Source organism: Diorhabda sublineata, chromosome 1, assembly GCF_026230105.1.
Source record: "Diorhabda sublineata isolate icDioSubl1.1 chromosome 1, icDioSubl1.1, whole genome shotgun sequence".
Lineage (NCBI taxonomy): Eukaryota > Metazoa > Arthropoda > Insecta > Coleoptera > Chrysomelidae > Diorhabda > Diorhabda sublineata.
The window spans coordinates 28,300,781-28,327,388 of record NC_079474.1 but is presented as its reverse complement, the minus strand read 5'-3'; the positions used below and the strand labels follow the sequence as shown (position 1 = coordinate 28,327,388).

General features: G+C 31.3%; 1 protein-coding gene across 2 annotated transcripts; it reads right to left on the bottom strand.

The window, feature by feature from the left end:
* Positions 1 to 335: 335 nt before the first annotated feature.
* On the bottom strand, positions 336 to 26,346 carry LOC130452389 (mucin-2-like). Of its 2 annotated transcripts, none has more exons than XM_056791638.1 (12): positions 26,104 to 26,346; positions 13,680 to 13,733; positions 12,322 to 12,374; positions 10,647 to 10,887; positions 9,364 to 9,600; positions 6,355 to 6,720; positions 5,245 to 5,496; positions 3,785 to 4,232; positions 3,381 to 3,667; positions 2,889 to 3,220; positions 2,453 to 2,742; positions 336 to 1,717 (listed from the first exon to the last, which is right to left on the bottom strand). In XM_056791638.1, the coding sequence occupies exons 1-12, from the start codon at positions 26,198 to 26,200 to the stop codon at positions 1,057 to 1,059; spliced, it is 3,318 nt and encodes a 1,105-aa protein (XP_056647616.1). In that variant the 5' UTR covers positions 26,201 to 26,346; the 3' UTR covers positions 336 to 1,056. The 2 variants fall into 2 exon arrangements, with proteins under 2 accessions (XP_056647616.1, XP_056647617.1); XM_056791639.1 differs by having other exon boundaries at positions 26,290 to 26,311.
* Between the last annotated feature and the right edge of the window lie 262 nt (positions 26,347 to 26,608).

Genomic DNA, 26,608 nt, shown 5'->3' with positions numbered 1-26,608 from the left:
AACTACAATCTACATGAGAAAAGTGAGGTTATGTTTTTGACGTTAAGCGACGATCGACGCGTAAAAAGTAGAAAGTTGGTTAACTTCGACATCAAGAGCACGATTATTGTCCGCGTTATCAAAGTTTCTCTACTATCTTTGACATATATGAACGTCTAGAGTACGTCTTGCTCGCGTTCATTCTTTATTCGAGTTGAAATTTCTTCAGTAGAATATCAAAAAAATTGTTCATAAATGATTGATTATGAAGATACCATAGAGTCTACATCCCACTTGAATGAAAAACAGCAACAAGGGTTTCGACATGTAAAAAAGGTTTTATTGCAAACATTTCAGAAGATCTAATTTTGTAGAGTTTAATTAAAGTAGTATCTAGAGAGGATTTATGAAATAAACTCTGCATATAATACTTTTTAAGTCAAGTTAGTATTGAATTCATATATAATTATAATTATGATTGAAAAGTTTTGAATTTCATATGTCGAAATGCTCTTAAGAAATTTTAAGGAACATGGTTTAAATGTTGCACATTTTTCATAAAAACCTTATTTGGGATGTTTAACTATTATTCATTAACAAAGGTACAGAACAAGAATAATTTTTCAATTTATATATAAAAACAATACTATGTATACCATAATAACAATTGAAAATATAAAATGAGGCATTACAAACGATCGGGTGTTTTGGTAAATGTTGACAGGTTTGTAGAAGAAAAAAATAATTAAACATTAAAGCCTTACAGCCTTTCATAATAATTCACAGTTTCTTAAGATTAATTATTTGAAAAGATCAAAATCTTGGTAAAAACTTTACAACATAACGTTTTGTCGAAAATCCCAGAGAATAAGAATAAATAATAATAATTTCAATCTATAAAAATTCTCATACGATCAAATATAGAGTTATAAAAGATGTAATTGGTATGTATAAAAAAGAGTTGAATCATGGGATGACATAAATATGAATAAACCATATTGAAGTTCATAAATGTGTATCTACTATTCACTAATATTACATTTTCAGTCCAAAATTCATACTACTATTAGGACTATTTCACGTTTCCTTATCCTTCTCATTAATACCGGGGAAAAAAGCTTCAATTGGTAAAATAGGATCTTCAGTAGATAACGTGAAATAATTAGGAACTCTCCTACTTATCGGTGCTACATTTTTAAATAATCCAGGAGTTTCATATTCTTTAAATGAAGACGTTAATTCTGATACTCTCTGCGAATAATCATTTTCGTTAATATCGATGGTAGTAGTTGGAGAAATTTCCGTTGTACTGATTTTCACTGACTGGTACTCTGTCGTTAGTTCTGTGTCATCTTTTTCTTCGTCGATTTTTTCTTCTTGTTTATCTTTGATGATAGCGTCCTCCGTTTTGTTTATTTTTCTTATACTAATAGATGGTCGTCTTCTATTGGAATATAAACTAGGTTTTATTGATGCTTTAACTTTAGAATCTTCTACGGTTGATTTTGTTGTTAATTCTGTATTGATTTTCTGTCTATCAAATGGTCTCAACCTTGTATTAACCGATTTCACGTTTGTTTCTGGGATAATATTAGTAGACTCCGTAGCGACAGTATGTCTTGGATCTTTCGGCTTGAATCTTCGACGCAGTAATATTTCAGTGGTTGTTTCCTCTGGAGGTGGAGCGGGGGTTGTCGTAGAATACTGAGTCGGTCTTGTTCTTAATCTGGCTGGAAATCTGCGAAACAGTAAGATAAATTATGTTTAGTGGTTAAACAAGGTTCTTACTAAATTGTTAATAAGGAGAGAACACTAAAATGGAAAAAATTGACTATAGAGCTATCATTATTAAATATTTATTTTTGAACCTACACAAATCATAAGGTTGTTGGATACTGTATGGAGACTCCACCATACTTTATAATTGTAAAATTTTGTGCAGTTGAATAAAAACCATGTCTTATCACCATGACTGACGAGGAGCTCTCGGGACGGACAAAAACTGCACCAAGAGATCACATCGAAAAAGTTCAACAAATGGTTGTGAACTAACGTCGAATTAAAGTTATAAAAGAGGCTATCGGTATATCTTCTTCACCTCACTTCTTCAATAACTACAAGTTCAACTTAACTGTCGAGTATGGTCATTTGCGGTCCAAAGTGACGTTGAAGGAATAATTTATGACGTCATGATATAATAACCAACAATAACCAAAAGCGCTTGAATATAGTTGGTTATTATTGGTAATTACCAATAATGACCAGATCATTCGCTTGAAATCGGTTAATGAGAGTTTTTGTGAGAAAGCTTGAATTATTAAACCAGACAAATTAGTCCAGCATAAAAAATATTAAGTTTCTCAATAACATATGCAGTCAATTATGTATTTAGTAAAATTAATAAAATTTTTTGATACATACTGGATCCATCCAAAGCAAATCTACAGATTTTATATTGAAAACTTCAACTCACCTGATTCTCGGTACTTCAGACATAGTTTTCAATATGTCAGTGGTACTAGGAGGTGTACTTGAGGTCGTATGTTGATTTAATCTCTGTCTGTAATCCTTAACGCTGAATCTTGGCCTGTTTGACGTTTTTAAACTGGCTGGTCTGGTTTTAATTCTATTATGTTTGACAGTCGTTTTGGATTCTGTGGTGGTCGAAGTAGGTATTATAGTTGCAAGAGTTGTCTCAATCAATGAATCTTGATTATTTTGTGATTGTGAAGAAGGTGTCGATAATTCAATTTCATTATTTATCTGAAATAAATCAAATCCGGTTACTTCTCCATATATTTATCTGAAATTAACCTTTATATTCATGATTTTAAGTCAACATTTCATTATATTATGAAAGGAAACTCTATTTTCCATTATTATGTTGATAAACATGAAATACTACTTACTAAAGTGGTTTCATCAGGAGGAGTCGTCGTTCTTATAACTTTAAATCCTATATCGTCAATGAAGTTGGCATTAGGTGTACTTTCATAAATTTCTTCGCTCATGTTTTCATCACTCATATTATTTTCTTCATAATCGATTATCCTTTGTTCTTTGGTTGTAGTTTCGATATCAAGTTTTTGGGGATATCTCGAATCATGTCTAACTGTTTCCGGTTTGTTCACTTTTTCCTTTTCCATTGTTTTGTGATTGGCAGGCATTTCTGTAGTAGTTGGACGTGTACGTTTTCTATTAACGGGCTTTTGTAACTCGGTTGAATCTTTATTTCCGCTGCCTACAATTGATAAATATTTGTTATATTGAATTTATTAAAACTGAATCTATATTTACAAAAATAAATCAGAGGATTGAATACACAATATACAATAATTAAAATTCGACAATATAATATTAATTATATCATATAAGGGATAAATTGTATGTAATACTGTTACCTCTCTGTCTATATCGGTTTCTCCCTCTCGTACGTTTCTCTTGATTGTTTTCTTCGTATTGAGCAACAGGTGTAGTAGTTCTGTACCTAAGTGAACTCTCTTGATTTATCGAACTACTGCCAGAAAGATGTTTATACCTATTTGGACGTTGACGTATACGTTTTGGTAGAGGCTTTTCTGTCTCCGGAACTATATCTTCTTGACTTTTGATTTGATATACTTCAGTAATTGGAGGTTCTTCTGTTGTTGTAGTGGTTGTTGTTGTTGTTGTTGTAGAAACTGGCCTTCTAGATAAATAATTGTATTTAAATAAGTAAACATTTTCATAAAAATTTTAAAATTAGAAAAAATAACAAGGAATCGAATAATAATGAGAGTACACTCTATAAAAGTAATAACCAAACCTTGGCTGCGGTCTCCTTCTTCTTTTCTTTGTAGTAATTTCTTCTCTTGGTGTAGTTACTTCATCGACGATTTCATTTTCTTTAGCGGGATTTGCTGTTTGGTCATCATCTATAAACGAAGGTTTTCCCAAAATTGGATAATGCGTTGATACTTCTTTGATATCAAAAAATAGTGGATTGTTGTTTAAAGCAGCGTTTTTGTACTTGTTCATCTTTTGACTCACTTGCGAAAATACCGTTGAAGCTTCACTTTGAGTAGCGGAAGTTGGATAAATCGGGTCGGGTACGTAAGGAGTAGGGAGGAACGGTGGAAGATTGAGTTCAACTACTGGTTCGTTGGTAATTTGAGTAGCAGTTGAATGGGGTCTAACATCTTTGATATTGTGGATTGAATCCTTTGCTTTGATGTAATTGAATGTGTAAGGATTGAGATTGTCTTGCCATTTTCCTATAAAAGAAAATTAATTATTACGTATGACCGTTGGAAAAAACTTTTTGAATGAGTGAAATGATTGAAGATTATTTTGTGGTGAGGCTGGATTGATTCTTCTGCTTCTTTCTATAGGCTCTGTTTCTACTTGACACTCTTATTTTCTTATTACATCTATTCTACTTCATAACATACCTTCATTATTTCATCAATAAAATCAAGATTGTCAGAAACCTAATTACATATTCAAATAGTATTTTTACTTAACTTTCTACTGTCAATACCTATCTGTCATTAATCATAAAACGAGTTTTAAGAAAATTGTCTCAGACGATGGAAGGATAGATTAATCTATTTTAATTCATTTGATTTTGTTTACCAGTTTACCAACATATAACAGGTACAAACATAACACAGGAGGGAGAAAGTAGAGCAAAAAAACGAAGGAATAGAGAAAGAGCTGGAGAAGAAAAACATAGTGAGATATATAGAAGCACAAAGACTCATTTGGGTTGGGCATATAATGAGAAGAAAAACAACTGAAATGATCAAAAGAATTGTGGCCAAGAAGAAGAGGCAGGCCGAGAAAGACTTGGAGAAACGAAATAGAGGAGAACATAAGAGCACTTAATATAGAGAACTGGAAAGCAAAATGCCGGAACCGAAGGAATGAAAAATGATAACAAAAGCAGCCAAGACAAACGATAAAGAAAACAAAAATAGAAAACGAGGAGTAATCCACCACAAAAAAGGATTTTAAAGCGCTATAAGTGTTAGCCATAATCCAAAGGTTTGAAAGGCTAGATGATGATGATGATGTTGAGTGCTTTCGATATAAAGTATTGAAAAATATTAGACTTAAATCGGGCTTGGTTAATTATTAATATCTGTGGAATTGGTGCAATGTTCTATAATTGAAGACATTAGTTACAAACTACCATCTTGTTGTTTTTATAAACTGATATATAAAGAAAAAGTAGATCCGCTACACTACAATTAACTCAACATTATGAGTTGAATGATTACTTACCTTCAGTAACTTCATAGGTTTGTAGCTTAGTAGGTTGCCCAGAAGTAGGCAAATTATAGTAATCATAGTCAACATAATCGGAACCACTTGGATTAAATCTATTGGGTGATGTACTATGAAATACTTTTAAATTTTCTTTAGTAACTTGTATATCCACTAAGGGATTTTCAATTTGTTGGTGTAGAGAAAAGTTGCGGTTATTGTTAACAGGAGCTGGGATTAAATTTTCTTGAATTTGGGGGGTTTGCACACCTGGAATGGAGAGTGTCTGTTACATTTTTGCAGAGTGAGAAATAAGATTATTGACCTTGACATTGTTTTTATTTTTTAGGTACCCGGTGGCAAAAACAGGGGAAGTAAATATTTTGATGAAAATGATCAGCAAATACTTTTCAAATTTATAAATAAAAATTACATTTATCATAATTAGGTTAAACTGACTGACTAACACAACTAAACCTTATGTGAGCAGTAACTTTGGCTTAACAGGCTAGGATTAAATTTTTTTAAGGACAATTAAATTTATTTTCTAAGCGTTATATATTTTGGGCACAAGTTTTTGTATATAGTGGTAAAAAATTATACATAACCAACATACTGACTTTTTATAGCAAAAAAATGTCCTGGATTCCAAATCAAGAGGGAAGTAAGTCATATATTACCAATTCTGAATCAAACAATTACATTAAACTCCCTTTTGCATTGGTATAATCAATATTTAAATTGTACCCTTCAATAATGTTAGAACCAATGGAGTTAATGTATTTTGTTAATTATACTCCAAACACTTTGTTGGTGCTTTAATTTTATCTACTTCTTGGACTGACACCTACTGAAAAGTCTACCTAGAGATTTCAATATCAGAGGTTTTACCTAAGCAAAATATTATACAGTAGTTACAACTTTGTGTTATTCTGAAATAGGATTATTGATAGAGTACTTTTATTTACCCTACAAATTCATAAGTTGTTGTATTACACGGTATGTGAAGATTGAATATCACCAAATTGAGTTGCAAAAGAAAATCGACCATAATTGGCTTATGAGTAGTGATTAATGATTGATATATCAGATTTGAGAAACTTTAGGTTAAAGTTCCTGTTCACTTACCAAAACTTTCATGTATTTCATAAACAGGATCTGACACTGAAGCTGTATTATCCTTAAATATTGGAAATTTGGAATTCTTCAGCTTTTCTTTTTCAGCAGCTGGATTTCTAGAAGGCGGCGGCGGTACCAAATTTCTACTATATTCATCCCCTTGCCCAATTTTCAATTTTGGTAGATGATAAGATACTCCAGGACTTTTGTATTGCTGGAAAACGTTTTCATTTGGTGATGGGAAACGGTTGATTTCAATATGAGAATTGGGTTGGTTGACAGTGAAATGGTTTTGAGTACCAAATAGTCCTATACCTTGTGTTTCTCTTGTTCGCACATTGTTTAAACCTGTTTTTGTAAATGGATATGATGTTACTAGAACAAAACAACAACATTAGTTAGTTTCTTTGCATTATTTTCCAAATATATGTAAAAACAAAAATGTTTTCTCTATTGGTAACAAAAAATTTTTGTTGTGGAACTATGTATGATACTTCTACTGACTGTTCCAGTTCATTCTTCATTTTTAATTCTCTATATTATGAGTTCTTTGTTTGACATGTTAGAAATACTATTCTTTTCTCTTGATATTGGGAAATATTTTTATTTGAGTGGATTGATCAATCGGATCTACGATCTACGAAGATGGTCACTTCTTTTAGCTCCCACCGATGATCAATAGTTCAATACACTATTTATAATAAGAATCGTCAAGCTTCTTATAATAGCCATTAACTGCCGACATCACCTCCTTATTGTTGGAAGATCTTTGACCACCGAGCCATTTTTTCAAATCTGGCAACAGAAATAATCCTTTAATTCATTAATTTTGGCCATTGCAATAATGGAAGTGAGAGCTTCTTCATAGCCAAATGCAGCTGTTTTTGCTTGATTTCTTGATTTCTTCGATAAGTTCGCTTAAAATTCGCACTTTTTCAAGATAGTCGATAAAAATTATCCCACACGGATCCCAGAAAACCGACATCATGACCTTTCCTGTAAACAGAAAGGTCTTTGCCTTCTTTGAAGCCGGTTCTCTTTTTCACTTTATTGTTTTGATTGTTCTTTTGTTTCGAGTATGAAGTTCCAACTTTTGTGAAACATTGCCAAACACTCCATGAAAACATCTTCACGACGCTGTTTTCGTTCCATTGTGAGCAAACGCAGCACCCATGTTGAAAACAGCTTTCTCATGTCCACATTTTCAATTAATATGCGATGTACCGCACTTTTTGGAATATCTACTATATCTACTAGCTCGCGCGCTTTCAGTCGACGATCATTCAGTAACGATTTGAGGATTTTCTTAAACATTTCTGGAGTCGTCACCTCTTTTGGTCGATCACTGCGATGCTGGTCTTTGCAGGTCATGCGGTCTCATTTAAATTCTGTTATCCAATTACTGTTGACATCGAAGGAACAGTCTCACCGAGAGTAGAATCTAGTTCAGTTTTTAAATTCATTGGGCTAATGCCTTTCAAATAAAAGTATAGTATCATATAAAAATTTTCAATTTTTTCCATGTTTACAATATCATTGAAAACGTTCACTATTGATGGCTGCCAAACAAATACTGAAGAATGTGGCATGTTAAAACTTGAAACATATGCTGTATAGATTGTGTACTTTCTAATACAGTGGTATTTTTCAAGCAACTACCGCCATCTATATGTCAGGCCAGGTACTTCTAGGACCATCCTCGTATTTGTTTTAAGCCCCTAAAAATTATTTCTTGACTAATTATTAGATTGTCCATTTGTATAATTATTGAATTTATCTCTACTTATTTTGATTACATAATTAATGAAATCTTTCATTTGTTGTGATATTATACCATTTGATATCATCAACATAGTTCCAAATGTTTCCTGATTATTTTTTTCGGCTTTTGAATTATATACTATTTCATTGAATCCTATTGATATTCATATAATTTATTCCAAATATGAAAAGCAACATTTAATCCTCCTTTAAACATATAACATTCAACATCTTCACTGCGGGTGTTGGTGTTTACAAATGTTCAAAGGACCATCAAAGTATGAAATACATCAAATATTAGGGCCTTGAATGTTGTAAATATTCGAAGGACTATCAAATTATGAAAATGCTTGTTTTTATGTGTTTAATTATAATTAACAATGTCTAATCATTATTAACAAAAGCCAGTTCAAATATCAATTGTCACTTGTCATCTTCCACAGAATAAATCAGATAAGGGTTATCCCGCCTTACAAACAGAGCTGTGTAATTGTAAAGTTGGTTGCCTAATGTATTAATCAGTTTTGGACAGCAGGGTACCATTTATTTATGAAATTCTGAAATTTTCATATAATTTTTTAGCTTTCCATCTTATAATTTTTTTGTAATGTGTATTGATTGTTGATTTACAATTTTCTAATATCGCGTCATCAATAATTTTTTTTTGTGGAATGTGGTAGAAGCTTCTAGTGTATTGGATTATCCACATTAATTTGTAATATGAACATAACAGAAGCAACATTGAAATGTGAAGGTAAAGCTGGAAACATAGCTTCGCATTACTGCTGTTTATAGATAAACTAGATAGTAATAAGATAAAATGTTCTAAGCAAATTCATATAATCGAATGAAGGTTTTCCCAATCCAAGATTATTTTCTTAACTGATTATCAGCTGCAGAATGTGAAATTTGAACTTTTTCATTATAATTATTTCAACGAAAAACACTACAGTTTATCACAAGATTTTTTCGAAATTCATATTTCCATATGAAATACTATAAACAATATTTTATATTGTATTGGTACTTTTATCTCTCATACTTTGAAATGAGCTAGTCAACTCAAGTGAACTTCAGATATAATTAAAAGTGATTCATTTATTATTTTAGAAATATTGTGTATTATATATAAAGTATTCATTTATTTTTTTATGATTAGAATTATTGAAGTTTTGGTTGTATAAACTAGACTTTAAAAAGCTATTTTTAGATATTTGCTATTTGCTAATATTTTTACTGTATAAATTAATAACTCACTTGTACCACTTGGATTAATAAAAACATCATTCCTTGTACTATGTGCTCCTACCGGACCTCTAGGTGGAGGTTTTCTTTTCGGCGCTGGTCCAAGGTGTGAAATAACTTTAGCTGGTTTTGCCGGTACGGAATGCTTTCTAAAACCATATTGTGAAGGTCTTCCCAAACTGACTGCACCAGGAGGTAGCGTTTGGTATTTGGGCGGAGAATATTTGCTCTGCGGTGCTATTTTATTTCCTACGAAAAAGTGTCATATTAATTTCAGAATAGAAATTATTAGAGTCTGCATAACACTGATTAATAAAAGCGACTTATGCAGGAGTATTAATTTACCAAGCATCAAAAATCGAATGCACATTGCTTTGTGGTATTGAAATGATAATAATCAACAAATTCATACAATAATAAGTTGATAAATGTCTAAGTTGAGAGTAGATGTTATCAAATTACAGATAGATTTAAGCAGGTTACACACATATGCATCTCGCACGGTGTGACTAGTATTTTTCTTGATACTAGTATACAGCTTGAAGACTAACTTGTAACACGTTGAACTTACGTTCATATGCGATTTGTATCGTACAGCTCGTGCGATAGTCTCATGCAGCTTGCAGCGCCATTAGGAACTAATCGGTCAGTGTTTTAGCACTGCAAGCAGTGTGCGTCTTGAAATGGCGCATTTTTTGAATATTTAAAGTTTTTTATTAGAAATTTGTAATCAAATAGTGTATATCCTAGTTTAAATTGTGTTTATAGTTAGTTGTAATAATTATAAATGCCTTTTCCGAATGACGAACAAACAAATATTGAATATTGAATTTGTCTTAGCTTTGGATGGGACCCAATACTGTATAATTTTAAGTTGAAAGAATAGAGTCACAGAAATGAGCAGAAAAATGCATGGAGAAATCTTGAATCGAACTTAACGGTACAGGTTATTTATACATTTAGTATACGTAGTTAATAATTATTAATAATGTAGAATTCCATTAAAAGCTACAAACAGCCATATTAATAATACAATACACGGCAACTTTGTAATTAATAAGGCTTTGCCTCTAGCACGTTGCCATGACCATGCAGCGTACACGGTGCTACTAGTATTAAAAAATGTTAGTCGCATCGTGCGACATGCATATGTGTGTAACACGCCTTAAATGTAGTTGCTGCAGCTGAAACTAATATCTGTGCTACAGTTGAACAGGTACGGAATTATCCCATTTATCTGCATGAAAAATCAGCACAAATTAAAATGTACAATAATAATAATAATAAAGACTTACCGTAATTTTGTGGATGTGAAGGACCTGCATTCAAATTATGCAAAGGTTTTGTCGAACTTTCGATTTGTTCTGGTTCGACTGTTGTAATAGAATTTTCGGATTTAATATTTTCTTTATCTAAATTTTTGGTTTTACTTGGTTTTTTGAATTGAGGAATACGCGAATCTGTTTCGAATCCCGGAGGCTGTCTACGGGTTCCTACTATAGGTCTCCAACCATCCAGTGTCATAGTTATGGGATCCTAGAAGAAAATTAAATGAAAATAAAACATTAAATTAATAATTCATGATGAATAGAGGAGAGCAAAATATTTCAATCCTAGTTATCATTATAACTAAGACATGCAAGTCAAAAGAACTTTGATATTGAAAGCACTGTCACTGTCGGATCAAAATCTTAGTATTTACTAGGTATATGGAAATTGGACAAACAGGTTATGTCTCATTTCAGCACTTGGTGTTATCTTCTAGGGTTTGCTAGGAGCATTTGGGGGGATGAAATGCTTTCAAACCACCTCATAGGTGGTTCAGATGTGTATAGTTAGTTCTTTTCTTTGACACTTTCACACATACTCTTTTCTTTCTTTTCCATCTTAGTCATGAATTCCACACTTTTTTTCTGTACATTAAGGTATATTATGCAATTGTCTAGTTTTTCTTTCTTAGGAACCTTTTTGTTATTGTATTTTCCGCTCTTGTTTTTATCAAGTACGTCATAACGGTCTTACGCAATCTTCACAAATTCTAAATTTGTTTCTAATGCTCATATTGTTTCCTCCAGATCATATTCTTCGAGATTCCTGGTATTTATGCCTTTCACTTACCCCTTTAGATTTTTCGAGCTTGTTATATTTATCTATAGAAATTTAACTTATTCTAAAGACATATTACTGAATAGTTTTGTACAGCACTGTATAAATCCGATACCTCTATAGTTTAATGGATTGGCTTTTTCTCTTTTTTTGAAAATTGCTATGAATTTTTTTTCTTTTTATTTGGATGGCATTTTGTTAATGGAATACAGTAATAAATCATTTAAATGTTAAATTATTTAGTTGTTTACTTCATCAATGCCTGGCACTTTCTTATTTTTCAATTCCGCTCCGATTCTGTATTTTCCCTTTAGAAATGGTCCACGATTGGAGTTGATTGTTCGCCTTTATTAAATATTTGATGTGCTAAATAGTAGTTTCTGATGGACTGAAGGAATTTATCGAAATAATTTTTAATTCACCAGACGTAATTGCGAATATTTGGTTTATCATTTATCCAGACAATGTTTCATGTCGAAATAAAATATAAAATAAAATGTTCTTTGGATTTTATCTTGGCACCTGTGTCTTACGGTTTTATACTCACTACGTACAGGATCTAAATCTCATCTATAGTTCAGCCCTTTAGATACATATCTTCTTGGTTTAATCAAGGCTTTGAATTTGGTTTTCCTATTGCTATATGTTTCAAGCTTCATCTGCTGCTTTTACTATAGTTTCCATTGTTCTTAGTGCCGTTATAAAATAATTTTACATTTAAATTCGTTGTATAATGAGGATAAATTATTAATTAAAACTTTTATTAAATATATTATCAAAAATCGATGACGCAAACTTTCCTATTAAATGCGTTCTAACAAATGAATTTCAAATAGGCAACAATTTCACCTCCTAAGTACTTACCTGCATAGTATTTGAAGAAACAACTATCCATAATTCAAATAACAGCAAGGCAACTGAAATAGAACGTATGTATTACTAATCAAGAGAATAGATCCAAAAATTACATGCTTTTTAAAATTCAACATAAACAATCTCAAAATTATAGGTGGAATGCAGAAAATTTGTTGCCTTTACGAGGGTTGTCTGAAAAATTTCGATCTCATTCTGAAAATGCCAGTCCTCAAAATAAGTTGAAAAATTAAATTTCAGCCATTTTGGATGTTTGGCTAAGAGTGTTGAGTCGTTGTGAGGATGTTTATGAAAATCGAGTCGTTATTAAATATTTGCTTTTGAAAGCGATCTGCCTACAAAATTTTGGGCTGAATTCAAACGTGGCCGTTTCAACTTGATTGCCGAAGATCGTTCGGAACAACCAAAATTGCGTCAATCAGCGATATCATTGTAAAATCAAATCAAACGGTACTGGTAGACCATCGAATTAAAGTTATAGGGATAGTAGCGGCTGTCGGCATATCAAAAGATCGCATTTGCAATATACTGACTTACAAATGCCGTATTTTGCTAACTTTGGACCAAAAAATCATTCGATTGAATATTCCCGGGTCTGAAGACGCAGTTTAAACAAAAGAATAATATTTTTTGCGACGATTCATAACTGTAGATGAAATCTGGATCCACAATTATACTACTGAAACGAAAAAACAATCAAGACTGCTCCGAAAAAAGCAAAGACATTTTATTAGCCGGTAAAGTGGTAGTAGCGTTTTTTCAGAAATATAAAATAATAAAAGAAGAATATTAATAGGGTAAAGGGTGAAACTGCGTTAGCAATTGAAGAAAAAGAAAGTATTTCCAACAGGATAACGTTCCTTCTTACATTTCGGAGTTCGTCATGACTAATATTTATGAATTGTCGCTTGAATTGATTGATTACCCATCGTATTCACCAGATCTGACCCTCAGTACCTTTTTCCTGTTTCCTAACCTCAAAGCTAAATTTATAAGAGACTTTTATCATACGAGGACCTTATCGATTGCGTAAAGTTCATTTTGAGAATAATGATTTTATGGGTTAAAAAGATTAGAACATCCCTCATAATAGCGTATATATTTGTGACTGTATTAAAAATAAAAATGATTATAGAAATGAAAATGACTTGTACCTGGGTTAGATCGGAAACTTTTCAGATAATCCTCGTATTTCCTGTATATCAACAAGCTTAATTTTAACTGACGGTCTTAGTAAACGCTGCCAATAGCTGCCAAAACTATCATAATAAAAATCAAATTTTTGAATTGGTAAATGAGTTAAAAAATGTCATTTTTACTGACGTATTAATAAAGACTAAATTACTAACTGTAAAATGTGTTTTTCCATCGAACCGGTGACATGATTTGAAATTTTCGATTTCCTAGAACAAAAAAATCTTTATTAGGATAAAATATACAAGGCGTCAACTAGAAAACATACAACTTTCCATATTTAGTCCCCTATAGAAATAAAGGTTATGTAATATCTTTTTAATAAGCTTTTTGTAACAAAAACTTCATTCAAGTACTTTTGAAAATATCAAGTAAAACTGCGAAAATTGATTGAAATAGTCTGAGTAAATTTTCTTAAAAATCGCGGATTTTCACCAATTCAATACTGAAAATTTTGCTTTTTAATATGCCTTGCAAAAGTGCTTATAACTTATACTTTTGATGTTTTATCCAAGGCATGATGATTATATTTTCTTACAAATGGAATCAGTTCCAATAATTTTAGTTCCTTATTAAAGTGTAAGCATAAAAAAATTATAAACGCATAACCTTGAACTCGCCAAACTAATTTTACAACCAAGTAGTTTTGGAGACAAGAAATTGTGTCGGGAATGATAATGACCACAGGAATGTATACCAATTTTTTCATACGTTATAACCTGTACCACTATAAAACGTTCCAGACTAGAAAACAAGTAGTTTGGGTAATTACATTTTTTTCTAATAATAATTTTTGACTGACGCCTTTTCAATATATGAATACTTTAAAAATTCACTGTAATATTCGACTTTAGTTTCATTTATTTTTACCACACTTTCTTTAACTTAATCTCTTAGTTTGTATGTTTAGATGGAAATTTCTAATCCAATTGTCACTAACTTTTAGCCAATCTCGACTCGAAATTTCGCACACTTTCTCGTAATTATGACAATATACGGTTCTATAAAAATTTGATGAAATATTTAATATCTACGAAATTAAATAATTTAATTTTTATATGGAACAGTAAGTGCTATTTTGCATTTAGTATTTCCAATTAATGAGCTTGTATCCATATGAGGTTTCAAATGTAAAATAACTTCAATGGTTAGTGAACGCGGTTTACAATCCTATTATTGGTAAATCGAATTTCAATACGGACATGATTGAAAAGTAATTTGAAATAAAACATCGTAAATTTTTACTTCAAACTAAAAAAATATATGGTAATATTAGAATTAATTGAGAAAAGAATGTTTTTTAGTCTGTGCTAGATAGCGATTACTGGTGTACTCCATAACCGCCCCATAACCGCCCCTATCTATCTGCTTAGTAGTACGGCAGCTAGGGGGGTCCCGTATCCATTATATACCGAGCCTAAATCTGGTCGAGTAATATTATTATAAACAATATCTCTTAAATAAAGAATCAATATTTAAAAAGTTATCGTCAATATAATGCAAAATTATGGCATTACTTGGTTCCTATATGACGTAGAAAGATTTATAGCAGCTCATTTTAAACGTTAACTTTTAAGCCTCATAATGAGATATGGTAGAGCTTTTAAATTATTTGTTAAAAAATATATTATAGTAGCTTAAAGTGCTAACCAATACGAATATTTTGATCACTTTCGAATGTGCTTTCGACCCTTAGTTCTAAAGTTATGAAGGTTTTTAACTGTGCGATCAGAGGCTAAAGCCCACGATTACTTCTTTACAGTAACTCAATTAAAGTTAATTTTTTATGGTCTCAAAAATATATTAAAATTTATCTATTATTTATAACAAATTACTTAAACAAATTTGGGGTCGGCATAAAAACATAGGGAAAGGCTCTAAAACTGATGGGGGTATGAACGGCTACGGGACCCCCGTATTCGAAAAGCCAAAAGAAAAAAATAACAAAGGATTTTAAACTACTCATTTCGTCGTCTCTTTATTAACATAATGAACTTATATTATAATAGACTGCGGTATCTTTGTAAGTTTGCTGTTACTGTCGAAAAACAGCGCTTTGACCATTTTTTAGTAAATTCATTCGCCGTATGCAAATTCTTCTTCTCAAACGTAAAATTGGATAAAACAAAAATGAGGTTGACGTGTCAGACAGTTTAGCTTAATGAATAAAATTTTTCAAAAGAAGACCTAATTGAAAGCGACCGAATATTTTGGGTGTTTGATTACAATAGACAAAATGACTTCATATTTAATTCTGTCCCACTAGCTAGAAGATTTGTGAAAGCTTCTAAACCTTAAAGTACATCAAGGATTTATTTTCTTGAAACTAGTATAGGGGAGTTCAGGGTTTGCAGCTCATTTTTTCCAGCAACTGTTTGTATTTCCAATGGCCCCATTAACAAAGCATTTTTCACCATCACACACACACCATCAGGGACATTTGGCGAGCTGAACAAAAGGGGAACAAAGCCTCCATCAAAGAGAACCCAGTCTATTGAAGTAGATTATGTCAAAGAACACATAAATCCTTTTTCTACTATGGAATCTCATTGTACCGGGAATAATATTGAGAACAAAGATTTATCTATTGATTCACCTATATAAAAAATATTTGTACAGAATTTGATTATTCCTTTTTTTGGGCCCAAAAAAGATGAATGTGTGCTATACATCAAATACAATCTAGCTAAAAAATAAAACCATTTTGGTGAAGATTTCTAAGAATCCTACAATACTCATATGGAAAGAAGAAGCCAAAAGTAAGGGCAAAGAGTGTGCAGAATTTGACAGCAAATTTCAAACTTATACATTTAAGCTGTAATAAGCAATGCAGCTCCCAATATATGCGCTTTCCCAATTTTATTATATCTTAACGTTCTTTGAAAGCAAAAACAAAGAGGGTAGTTGATTTTTTTTCATGAAATAAATGGTAAAAGAGACTCTGATGAAGATGGGTCTATTATAACGAAATTTGTATCAATGCTACCTAGTGGAATAAAAGAAATCTCCTTATTTTCCGACACCTGCTCAAGACAAAATCGCAACCAGCACGTCGTCGCTGCTATTCTTTATACTGTTGTGATGTATTTGATGGTTATAATATTGTGTGTAACACGTGTTATGCAAAGATGGATATTTCTTATGACCAGAATGCTAAAATAATTGATCCTCATAAACAAACGTCTATAGCGGAAATTCAAGTGTTCAAGAATTTTAAGGAAAGTAAAACAACTCCAAAAATTTCACTAATAGATAGCGAACTAAATCCAAAAAGACAAGCACAGGCTTTCTAAGGGATTTGCTCGATTTTGGTGTTGAAGTATCTCAATTGTACGAAAAGGGCTTTTATAAGGGAAGTAAACAAAATAAAAAACAATTTATAACTTAGGAAATGATGGCTAAAGGCTAAAAAATACTAATCATGGATTATTAACAAATGAAAAAAGTTGATTTTCAGCGTTGGAACACAATTATTTGTACAAAAGTCAAGCATTTGTTGATGAACTAAAGATGAATATCTAAACGAGATTTTGCCCAACGGATTGTTAAATACATTTCTAAAGATTTTTTATGTTTTTTTTTCATTACAAATTTTTCTGAAATAGTTCCAATAAAAGGCATTGTATATTCTGTCAAATATATTGAGATATCATGCAACATATTATCACATATTTCAATATAACTTGGCCTCTTGTCACAATTCGAAATTGTCTGGAATTTATGGAATAATCTCAAGAAACGTTTAGCTTGGATGGATTGCACAACCAAAGAAAAAATGTGGTTGTACGATGGTGAAGTGCGCTAAACTAATGGAGTTAATACAAAGACGTGTTATTGGTAGTATTCTTATCAAAAGAGGATATATTCATATCGATATATGCTTTTAGTAAATAATGAATCAAGACTAAAAAATTGGTTGTTCCAATTGTTTTAATTAATTAGTCGAATCTTCACACTTGTTTCTATTGTGATAATAATAATTTCATTCTCACTTTTCTTATTTGTTAAGCACTGTCCTGTCATGTACATCATTATACTACCAGAATTTGCTTTTCCAAGGTTCATTTCCACAATTTCTTTAAATTCATTTCCAACTTCCTCATTATTATACTCCAGTCATGTACATCCTGCGCAATTCCTAGATCTAGACGACAGCTAAAGTTATTTCGAAGTTCGATTTCCATATCTGTACACTTTTTCCACATCAATAGGAGTTGTGTTCAATTATTTTTATTAGTAACTACATCACTGAGTATATCTTATTACAACAGGAGTCCACACTTTCAAATTATGATTTATATGTGTAATTAACTGAAGCTAATTTAGTAATAATTAATATTTCTTACACAGATGCATCTTTAGAAAAGTGAAACTCGTTGTTTGCTTTTTGGATTATATAATGATGATATTAAACGTTGATATTAAATGATGTGTATCGAAAACAACAATGTAAGTTGGTCGTGAAATTAAATAGATCGTAAACAAAAATTGCATCTAACCGTTCAACATATTGAGGTGTGTATCTTCAAAATAAGCCAGTACAATGGATGAAATGAAATTGTTTTTGTCTCATTTTTCACTTAGCTTTCTCTTGAGACCAATTAACATTTTCCGAATAAAATAGAAACTCTTGGATTTCTTATAATTAAAAATTAGTAATTAGGAAAAAGAGATTAAACAGCTTTTACTGGATTTCCTGTGTCATCTTTGTTAGCAAATTTCGCAATTATATTTGATGACGTTGCTGCTTGGAGATACACAAAATTAATATCACTTATTTTTTATGTTCAATAATTCTTGTTCATTCCTTTTAACATCTATAAAATGAAAGAAATGATGACTGGAGATCTTTTTTAGATCGTTGTACATGCCAAGCGAACCGTTCGCCATAAAAAGATATTCTGAAGAAAATTATCATAAATTGTAATTATTTGTGGAAAATACAATCCAATATTTTTTACTGAACTGCATACTGTCAAACATTGTGTTTTGTTGGTTACCCTACAACTTATCAAATAAAAACAAAAAAAACTATAATAAATTGCACTATGGAGAATATTAATTTGAACTTGGAAGAGCTACTAAGTGATTAATCTTTGGCAACTAAAAATTATTCGGACGACCCGGACATGTACATAAGAAATCCACCGAGTAACTCCATCGTCCATCTTACCAAAGAGAGCTTATTGAGAAAATCTGAAAATGGAAAGGAAATTCCTAGTCAGTGCATAAAGAAAAAATAATTTGAACACTCCCCAATTGGGACCCCACGCTTTCATTAATTTTCTTATCGATAATTATTTTTCACTTTTTAGCTTTATCATTGCTAATTTTGTTCATATTATAAATGAGGAATACGAATTGATATACAGGGTGTTTAAAAAATTCAAGTTCACTTGAAATTTTGCTTAATAAATCTAACATTAAAAAAATTATTTCAATACTACTTGGTATAAACCGTGTAACAAGCGCCCTCTTTGAGAGTCAAACATAAAAACAAATTCATTGGATGTATCAGCTTCCAATTAATATATGTTACAAGTAGTTGCGGCAAAATCGTAAAAAATGTGTATATTTGAATGAAAATTTTTTACTGAGCAAACCCCAAATATTTTTCAGTTATTTATCTATCCTAGAGACGGGATCACCTTTTTTGAAACACCCTGTATACATTTTTTCCAAAAAGTACTGTTTATAATATTGTTGTAGAAAAATTATTTATTTGTTTATCTTCAATAATTTCTTTTTGCAGAAAATGGATTAGTGTTTGTCTGCTGCATATAACGTACACAATTTCAACTTTCTAAGATCACGCGCTCAGTGATGGGCATTGATTCATATAATTTCTACATTTTTCAATAAATAGTAGTAGTAGACAGAAACTAAGAAAGCATATCAGCTAATCGTTACATTTTTATATTTAATTAGTTATATTCAATAAAGAATGCACATGAAACAATAATAATTATTTGGTCAATTTACATACATCTAGTCAATTGATAAACATAAAACATTTTGTCATCAATTAATTTCTATATAGTAAAAACGTTTACAAATTTGAGGATGATTCAGTAAACTTACACATAATTCCCGCTTTATTAGGAATAAACGGCTACTATACAAGGTGCGGCAAAATAGGTGAATTTGTGCCTTGATTATCCCTTTTATGAAAAATTGTTTCAAATAAAATTTTTGTATACTATCTAATGGTGTTTGCAGATTTTTTGTTTATGACAAATTTTTTAAGATGTGAAGTAATCGGGTAATATTTTAAATGCATCACCTATTTATATATTTTTTTAGTAGATATGTTTTTGCTGAATTTACTGATACCAGATTAAACGGATCTCTGACTTACGAATTACGGTAAAACAACATCAAATTCAATTTTTGTACTAACAAGAACTAATAATCCTAAGTTATTATCGGATTATGCTGAAAAATGTTTATTTATTTTAAAGTTTATGTCAAATCACAAATATTTCCAATTAGTCATTGTGAAATCAAATTTGAAACTTTGTTTCAGTTGTTTTATAACATTTGATTATACAAAATGTTTCAAATTAATTATTAGTCCTGTTAGAGATAAGTAAACGCGAGAGTATTACGTGGATGGAATTATTAAAATATACTATTGACACTGGAATCAGAGCCAAACATCAGCGTATATGGTCAAACAGAAGTGATTGCACGAATCGATGAATAAAGTACCAAAAACAATATAACAATCATGAAACACTCAATCCAGAAAACTGTTAAAGTGATCACTGGACATTGTACTAATGGAAACGGGAAATGATAATGAGCAACTGATGTAGCGAAGAAGATAAGACGATCTGGAATCTATCCTGTCGGTGCCTGCCATGGTGGACAAAACGACGTCAAATGTAGATGGACGACAATAGAGTGTCTCGAATAAATAGTAGAATTAGAAATAGAAAAAATAAAAAAATTATAATTAATTATTATTATTCTGGGCTGAAAAGGCTTGAAAGTAAGTTATAAAATGGGAGAATAGATGGATAACATTGTAGAAAATAAAGGGTATGACTTCGAGTGAACCACAACTAACGTAGGTTAAGGCTGCCCATTTCAAACTAACTGTAAGGTCGGGATATTTCACAATTCTCTGTTTACTAGTTTATATTATCTCGATATTACAAAAACACACTTGCTTCCAAAAAACACACTAGACAAATCTGGTAAAGTGAATATTGAAAATACAGTGCTTTTCAGATAAAAGTATCCACCTTTAATAACTTTTGTAATACTGGTATTTAGAAAAAATCCAAAAACACGTCAATTTATGTTGGAAGGGGCAAGCATTATGGCTTATTTAAACTTACTGGAAAAGCCACCCCCTCACCCCTAGCAGCATCCCCTTTATTTTTTTAAATTACTTTTCATATTTTTTATGTAAAATTTGGATACTCCTCATTGAGCTGATTTCAAAAATGTATAATACTTGTAGGTTAAAATGGTTAGTTTATGAGATAAACAATTTTTCTTTTAAGAGCACAAATTTTACTTATTATTTACATTCACCTTATTTGCCTGTACTAAAATGGGTTGTACAACAGTTCAAACTCTTTAATCTTTTTAACTGTGCTATTTATTATGAAGTTACAATAAGTGTTCCAAATGAGTACCATTCACTTCCATACAATGGTATAATCTATTTTGAAATGCCTCTCTGACATTGCTTAATACGGCTGGATTTAATTGTCGACATTCATTTTCTATCCTCTCTCGTAAATCATCCAGAGATTATGGTTGGGTAGCATAAACTTTTGTTTTTAAATACCCCCATAAAAAGAAGTCTAGGGGTGTTAAATCCGGTGACCTAGGTGGCCACTCCATCATCTGCCCCCTTCTACCTATCCAACGAGCGGGGAATGTTTCGTTTAAAAATTGTCGGACAGGCATAGCATAGTGTGGGGGAGCTCCGTCTTGTTGAAATACCAGTAAATCTTCGGATTTTCTATTATTGTTGTAATACGTGGGTCAACCCCTTCCCTGAGTAACTCAAGATATGATTCACCATTTAAATTTCCGTTGATGAAGAAAGGTCCGACAATGTGGTCACCTAGGATACCACACCAAACGTTTAACTTTTGGGGATGTTGTGTATGGAATTCACGCATAATATGTGGATCACTTTCAGCCCAATATCTACAATTATGCCTACTTACTAAGCCATTTAATGACCATGAGCATTCATCAGAAAAGCAAATATTGTTTAACAATTGTGGATTGTTATTGATAATTTGCGTCATTGATTCGCAAAACTCTAGACGACGATCAAAATCATCTTTATTCAACTCGTGCACCAACTTAACTTTGTATGGGTGGTACTTGAATTTATGTAGAACTCGGAAAACTGTAGAAGATGAAACACCGATCGCTCTACTTATTGTTCACAACGATTGGGGTTGTTGAGCCTCTAAGCTGACTTGCCCTAAAATTGCCACTTGGACTGCTTCGTTATATACGAGTCGCTCTCGCTTATGCACTTTATTGCAAACAGACCCTGTTGTGGTAAATTTCTCCATCAGTTGAATTACATACTTATGAGTTGCATGTCTTCCGTCATGTAATTCGTTAAATATTCTAGCAGCAGCTCTTGCACAATTATTATTTTGGTAGTATAAACCTACAATTTCAATTCTTTCTTGCAAAGAGTAAACCATTTCAGAGAAACAAAATAAATAATGTATCAAATTACACTATCAATAGTGACTACAAATTCTAGTTGACAATGTCAAACTTTAATAAAAAGTAGAGTTTTTTGTTGTTTGGATTTTTTAAGTAGAATAAATAGCACAGTTAAAAAGATTAAAGAGTTTGAACTGTTGTACAACCCATTTTAGTACAGGCAAATAAGGTGAAAGTAAATAATAAGTAAAATTTGTGCTCTTAAAAGAAAAATTGTTTATCTCATAAACTAACCACTTTAACCTACAAGTATTATACATTTTTGAAATCAGCTCAAAGAGGAGTATTACAAAAGTTATTAAAGGTGGATACTTTTATCTGAAAAGCACTGTATACTTGCCTGCATAGAAACCGGCCTACTGTAAACTTTTGACTTTATTTCTTTTTAAATTATTATTAATCAGATAAAAACAGAAGTATGCTGTTTGAAAGACAATTTAATATGCTTTAATGTGAGTATAAATTTATGAAAACTTATTACGACTTCCTATGTTTTTTTTATTAGGTTTTTTATTATTAACATAAATAGGGTTCAGGACAATTTAAAACTTGACATTTAATTTCTTAATAATGTGTATAACCTTCTCTTGTCCAAATAACATCTCTCCTAAGATTAGGCATAGATCTAATCAAGTTAGTTCGGGGTAGGAAGCCTAACTCGAATTCTTCTTTTTAGCTCATCTCATAAATGTTCTATAGGATTTAGATCGGAACTGTATGCTGGCCATTTCATAACCCCAAAAAATTGAACCTCTTCTTTCGGGTACACGGTCGTCCCTACGAATTAACACAGGTTCGTACTCCTATAGAAATTGCACCCCAGATCATGCTGGAACCACTCTTCAAGCTCTTCAAAGCAGCAATCCGTGAATCGCTCTCTTGATCATCGGTACACTTTCTCCTCATTGTTTCAATGTCTAATTCAGTTGCGTGCTTTCCGATGAGCTGGAGTAAGTTTTGGACCGATCGAAGGTTTTTCGGGGTCATATTTTTTTCGTATTACTATCCACGGTCTAATAATCACTTGAACGGCATTAAGGTGACACAATGAAGCGGTCATCACGAGCGGTTGTAGATCGCTAACATATTAAATTGTCTTTCAAACCGCATATTTTTTCTTTTGATCGGATGAATATTAAAAAAAATATAGTTAAAGCCTAAAACTTACAATGGGTCGATTTTTATGCACACAAGAGTGTTTATTATTGTGTTTTTCTTCTTCACATCTTGTGAAATCAGATTTCTTTTATTTTTCTTTATGACCGTAGTAGCAGGCTGCAGGAAAAAATTTTCTTTCTGTCCCTTTTTTTTGTTTTCATTTTCATTGATTCAGAAATTTTCCAACTATTGCTGCTGTACTCGTATATACATTTTTGTTCATATGTAGACCGTTGAATAGTGTTATCATTCTTCTTATTGAAATTATAAAAATTCTAGGAAGAGAGAAATGAGAAGATTTAAACTAACAGTCTAGACTTGATCCGATGAAAGTTATAAAAAAAAGAGAAAAATATTTTGTTCCAATTTTATCAGATTCGGATTCAACCGCATCGCATTCTTATTAGCAATCGATGCGTAATATTGGAACAACTCGAAATTAATAGCTATCATTAAATTTCCGTGAAATTAACAACATGGGAGGAAATATTCTCAAACGTATATTTGACCGTATTTCTATTCGATATATTTTTTCTATCCACATAACACATACTGCGTGCTTCTTAATCTTTTACTCATAAGTGTATACAGGGTGTTTGTACGACCCCTTATACCTGAGTTATAGGCCTTTAAAGTTGCGAAATCAGAACTTATATTTAAATATATCTTTTAAATTATACAGTCGAAAATTATGAATTTTTATGTATCATATTTGACGGAATAAGTAATTCTAAAATAATATATGAAGGCCAGGGGACGCTAATGCTAAATGGTTAACAATCAGTAGCTTTTACAGGGACAACCTGTACATCTAAAGATAGCAAAAATGATATTTCAATCGATTTGTTTAACAGAAAGGTACTATTTGTCTCGAGAAAATTTATAGTTTAGGAGATATGTAGATTTTTAGATCGTTGTACATGATACATAAAAATTTCAAGCATTACTTGAAAAACTGATGTATAAATAAACAAACATTTGTATTACATTCTATCGAAGATCAAATTACTGGTATAAGGGAATACTTGAAAGTGATTTATAATAAAAATATTAGAAATAAGATTTTTCGTTATAAGTGAATTGGTTGGGAAGCTAGATAGGTATATGGAACAACTGTAAACACAAGGAACAGAATGATCGATAGAATAAACTTCCATTGTGACGCCATAATGCAGGATCTTGTCAACCAAGAGGGATTGTATAATTATAACAACATAGAACCGTAGAAAACGCTTTTCGAGTTTTTTGGGAACCATCCAAAATGCCAAGTATATTATAAGTTTTAAATAAAAGTTTTTAAACCGACACATCTTGTTAGAAAGTTCTTGAAAATACATACTCAATTATATTGATTTTGGTTTGGTCTAGACTAGGAGAATTACTATAGAATAGATATCACAATAATTATTCTTTGCTCGATATTGTAATAATAGAAACATGAAAATTTTTGCATTAAGTAATAAAAATTATCCAGGCTGTAAATTAATATACATTTATGCAACAAGATATGAAATATTTCCTATTTTTATCCGATACGGCTACTGCCCCACTTAGAATAATCAAGAAAAATACTAATTACTATACACGATGTGAAGTTACGTAACAAAAACCTGCTTTGCTAGACTGTAAAATGAGAATTAATTTTAACCTGATGCTCCGGTTTGCAGAACCGGAGCGGAAATTCGATATAAGTAAGCTACGATTTTTTTATGAGATGTATTAAATGTGTTGAAATGTAACTTTCACTGTTTAATGATCATTTATAACATAAACAAGCGAACATATATTAGGGATCATTTCAAATTGAATTGACCGTATATATGAGAAGAACATTTCAAAGATTAAAACATGGCACTCACAAGGTGATAAAGAATGTTAATAGGTAGGGCTCTCCAATCATTGACGTTGTTAAGACACACTTCTAAGCTTGTACTTTAAATAAAAGACCTTCTCCCATCTATCAACTTCAATTATTTCATGAATAAACCGTTACCTAATCCATAATCTCAACAATATCATTCGGTTTTTCTCATTAATAATTTAAACAAGTCCTTCTACTTATATACTTCGTATTCTGCTATGAGCTGTGCATATAAATTTCGTTCTGGCTAACTCTGAGTTGGCACGAATTAAATGAAGTTTATCGGCCTCTGATGGGGACGGGGGTATCTTTTGATATGTGGTGATCGGTGCCAGTTAGACGTTGGCCCAACACGGATTTAGTTAATTTCAGAAATTGCACCGCCAAACGTAATGGATTTCAACTATACTTAATATTACGAGTTCAATGTATCAGAAATTCAAAAGTGATTTTTGACGATAATTATTATTATTGTGAAGTTGCATTAAAAATTGTTATGAACTACTTTCGTTCAATAAGAGATATATTATTTTTTTCACTTGCGCTTCTTCTAAAGTGGCCACTGTGCCACATATTCACAATAAATAATAAGTTACTGGGGAGGGAAATAGAGATATGACAAAGGGCATATGTCAGTATCGATATATTTCTGCATTCTATTAAAATCTAATGAATACTACCAAATATCAGAATGGAAATTTATTTGTGTATTGCTCTGTATTTTTTCTTTTTAAATCCTGGTGCTATTTTATAATTACTATCTACTTGTAAGTACTTTCATTTTTATTATATTGATTGTGATAATAACTATCGTTAACATTTATATTGTATTATTTTTACATTACCTTTATTACTAGAAAGTTCTCGTATTTTATGACAAGCTGCTGTTTTCATTATTATTTCGCACATGTTGGATATAGTTAACAATGTGATTATAATCATCTTGTGTTGAGTAACACAAAAAATAATTCCCGTTTTCTCACTTTACGAGGATAGAATAAAAATTGGTGAAAAATCATTTGTATTCTTACTGAAATTCTGTAATTTGGTGTGTCACTTCATCATAACTCTGTACAATAAATTACACTGTAGAAAATAAAACTAATGCGAAATAGGTAAAGTTCAATGATCGCCGTTAAGGTGATTCAAAGCAATGATATGATAAGCTGAAGTAGCTTTATTATTGGATATGAACAATCAAATAAAATGTGATTGAAAATAATTTAAAATCTATGACTCTCCAAAGAAAGTTATTGCTGGCCAATAACATTTACATGAAAATTCGAGCCAGTTATCCTATAATAACTCTAAATTATTTCACCCACGAGTTGTAGGCTAGAAAAAGCATAT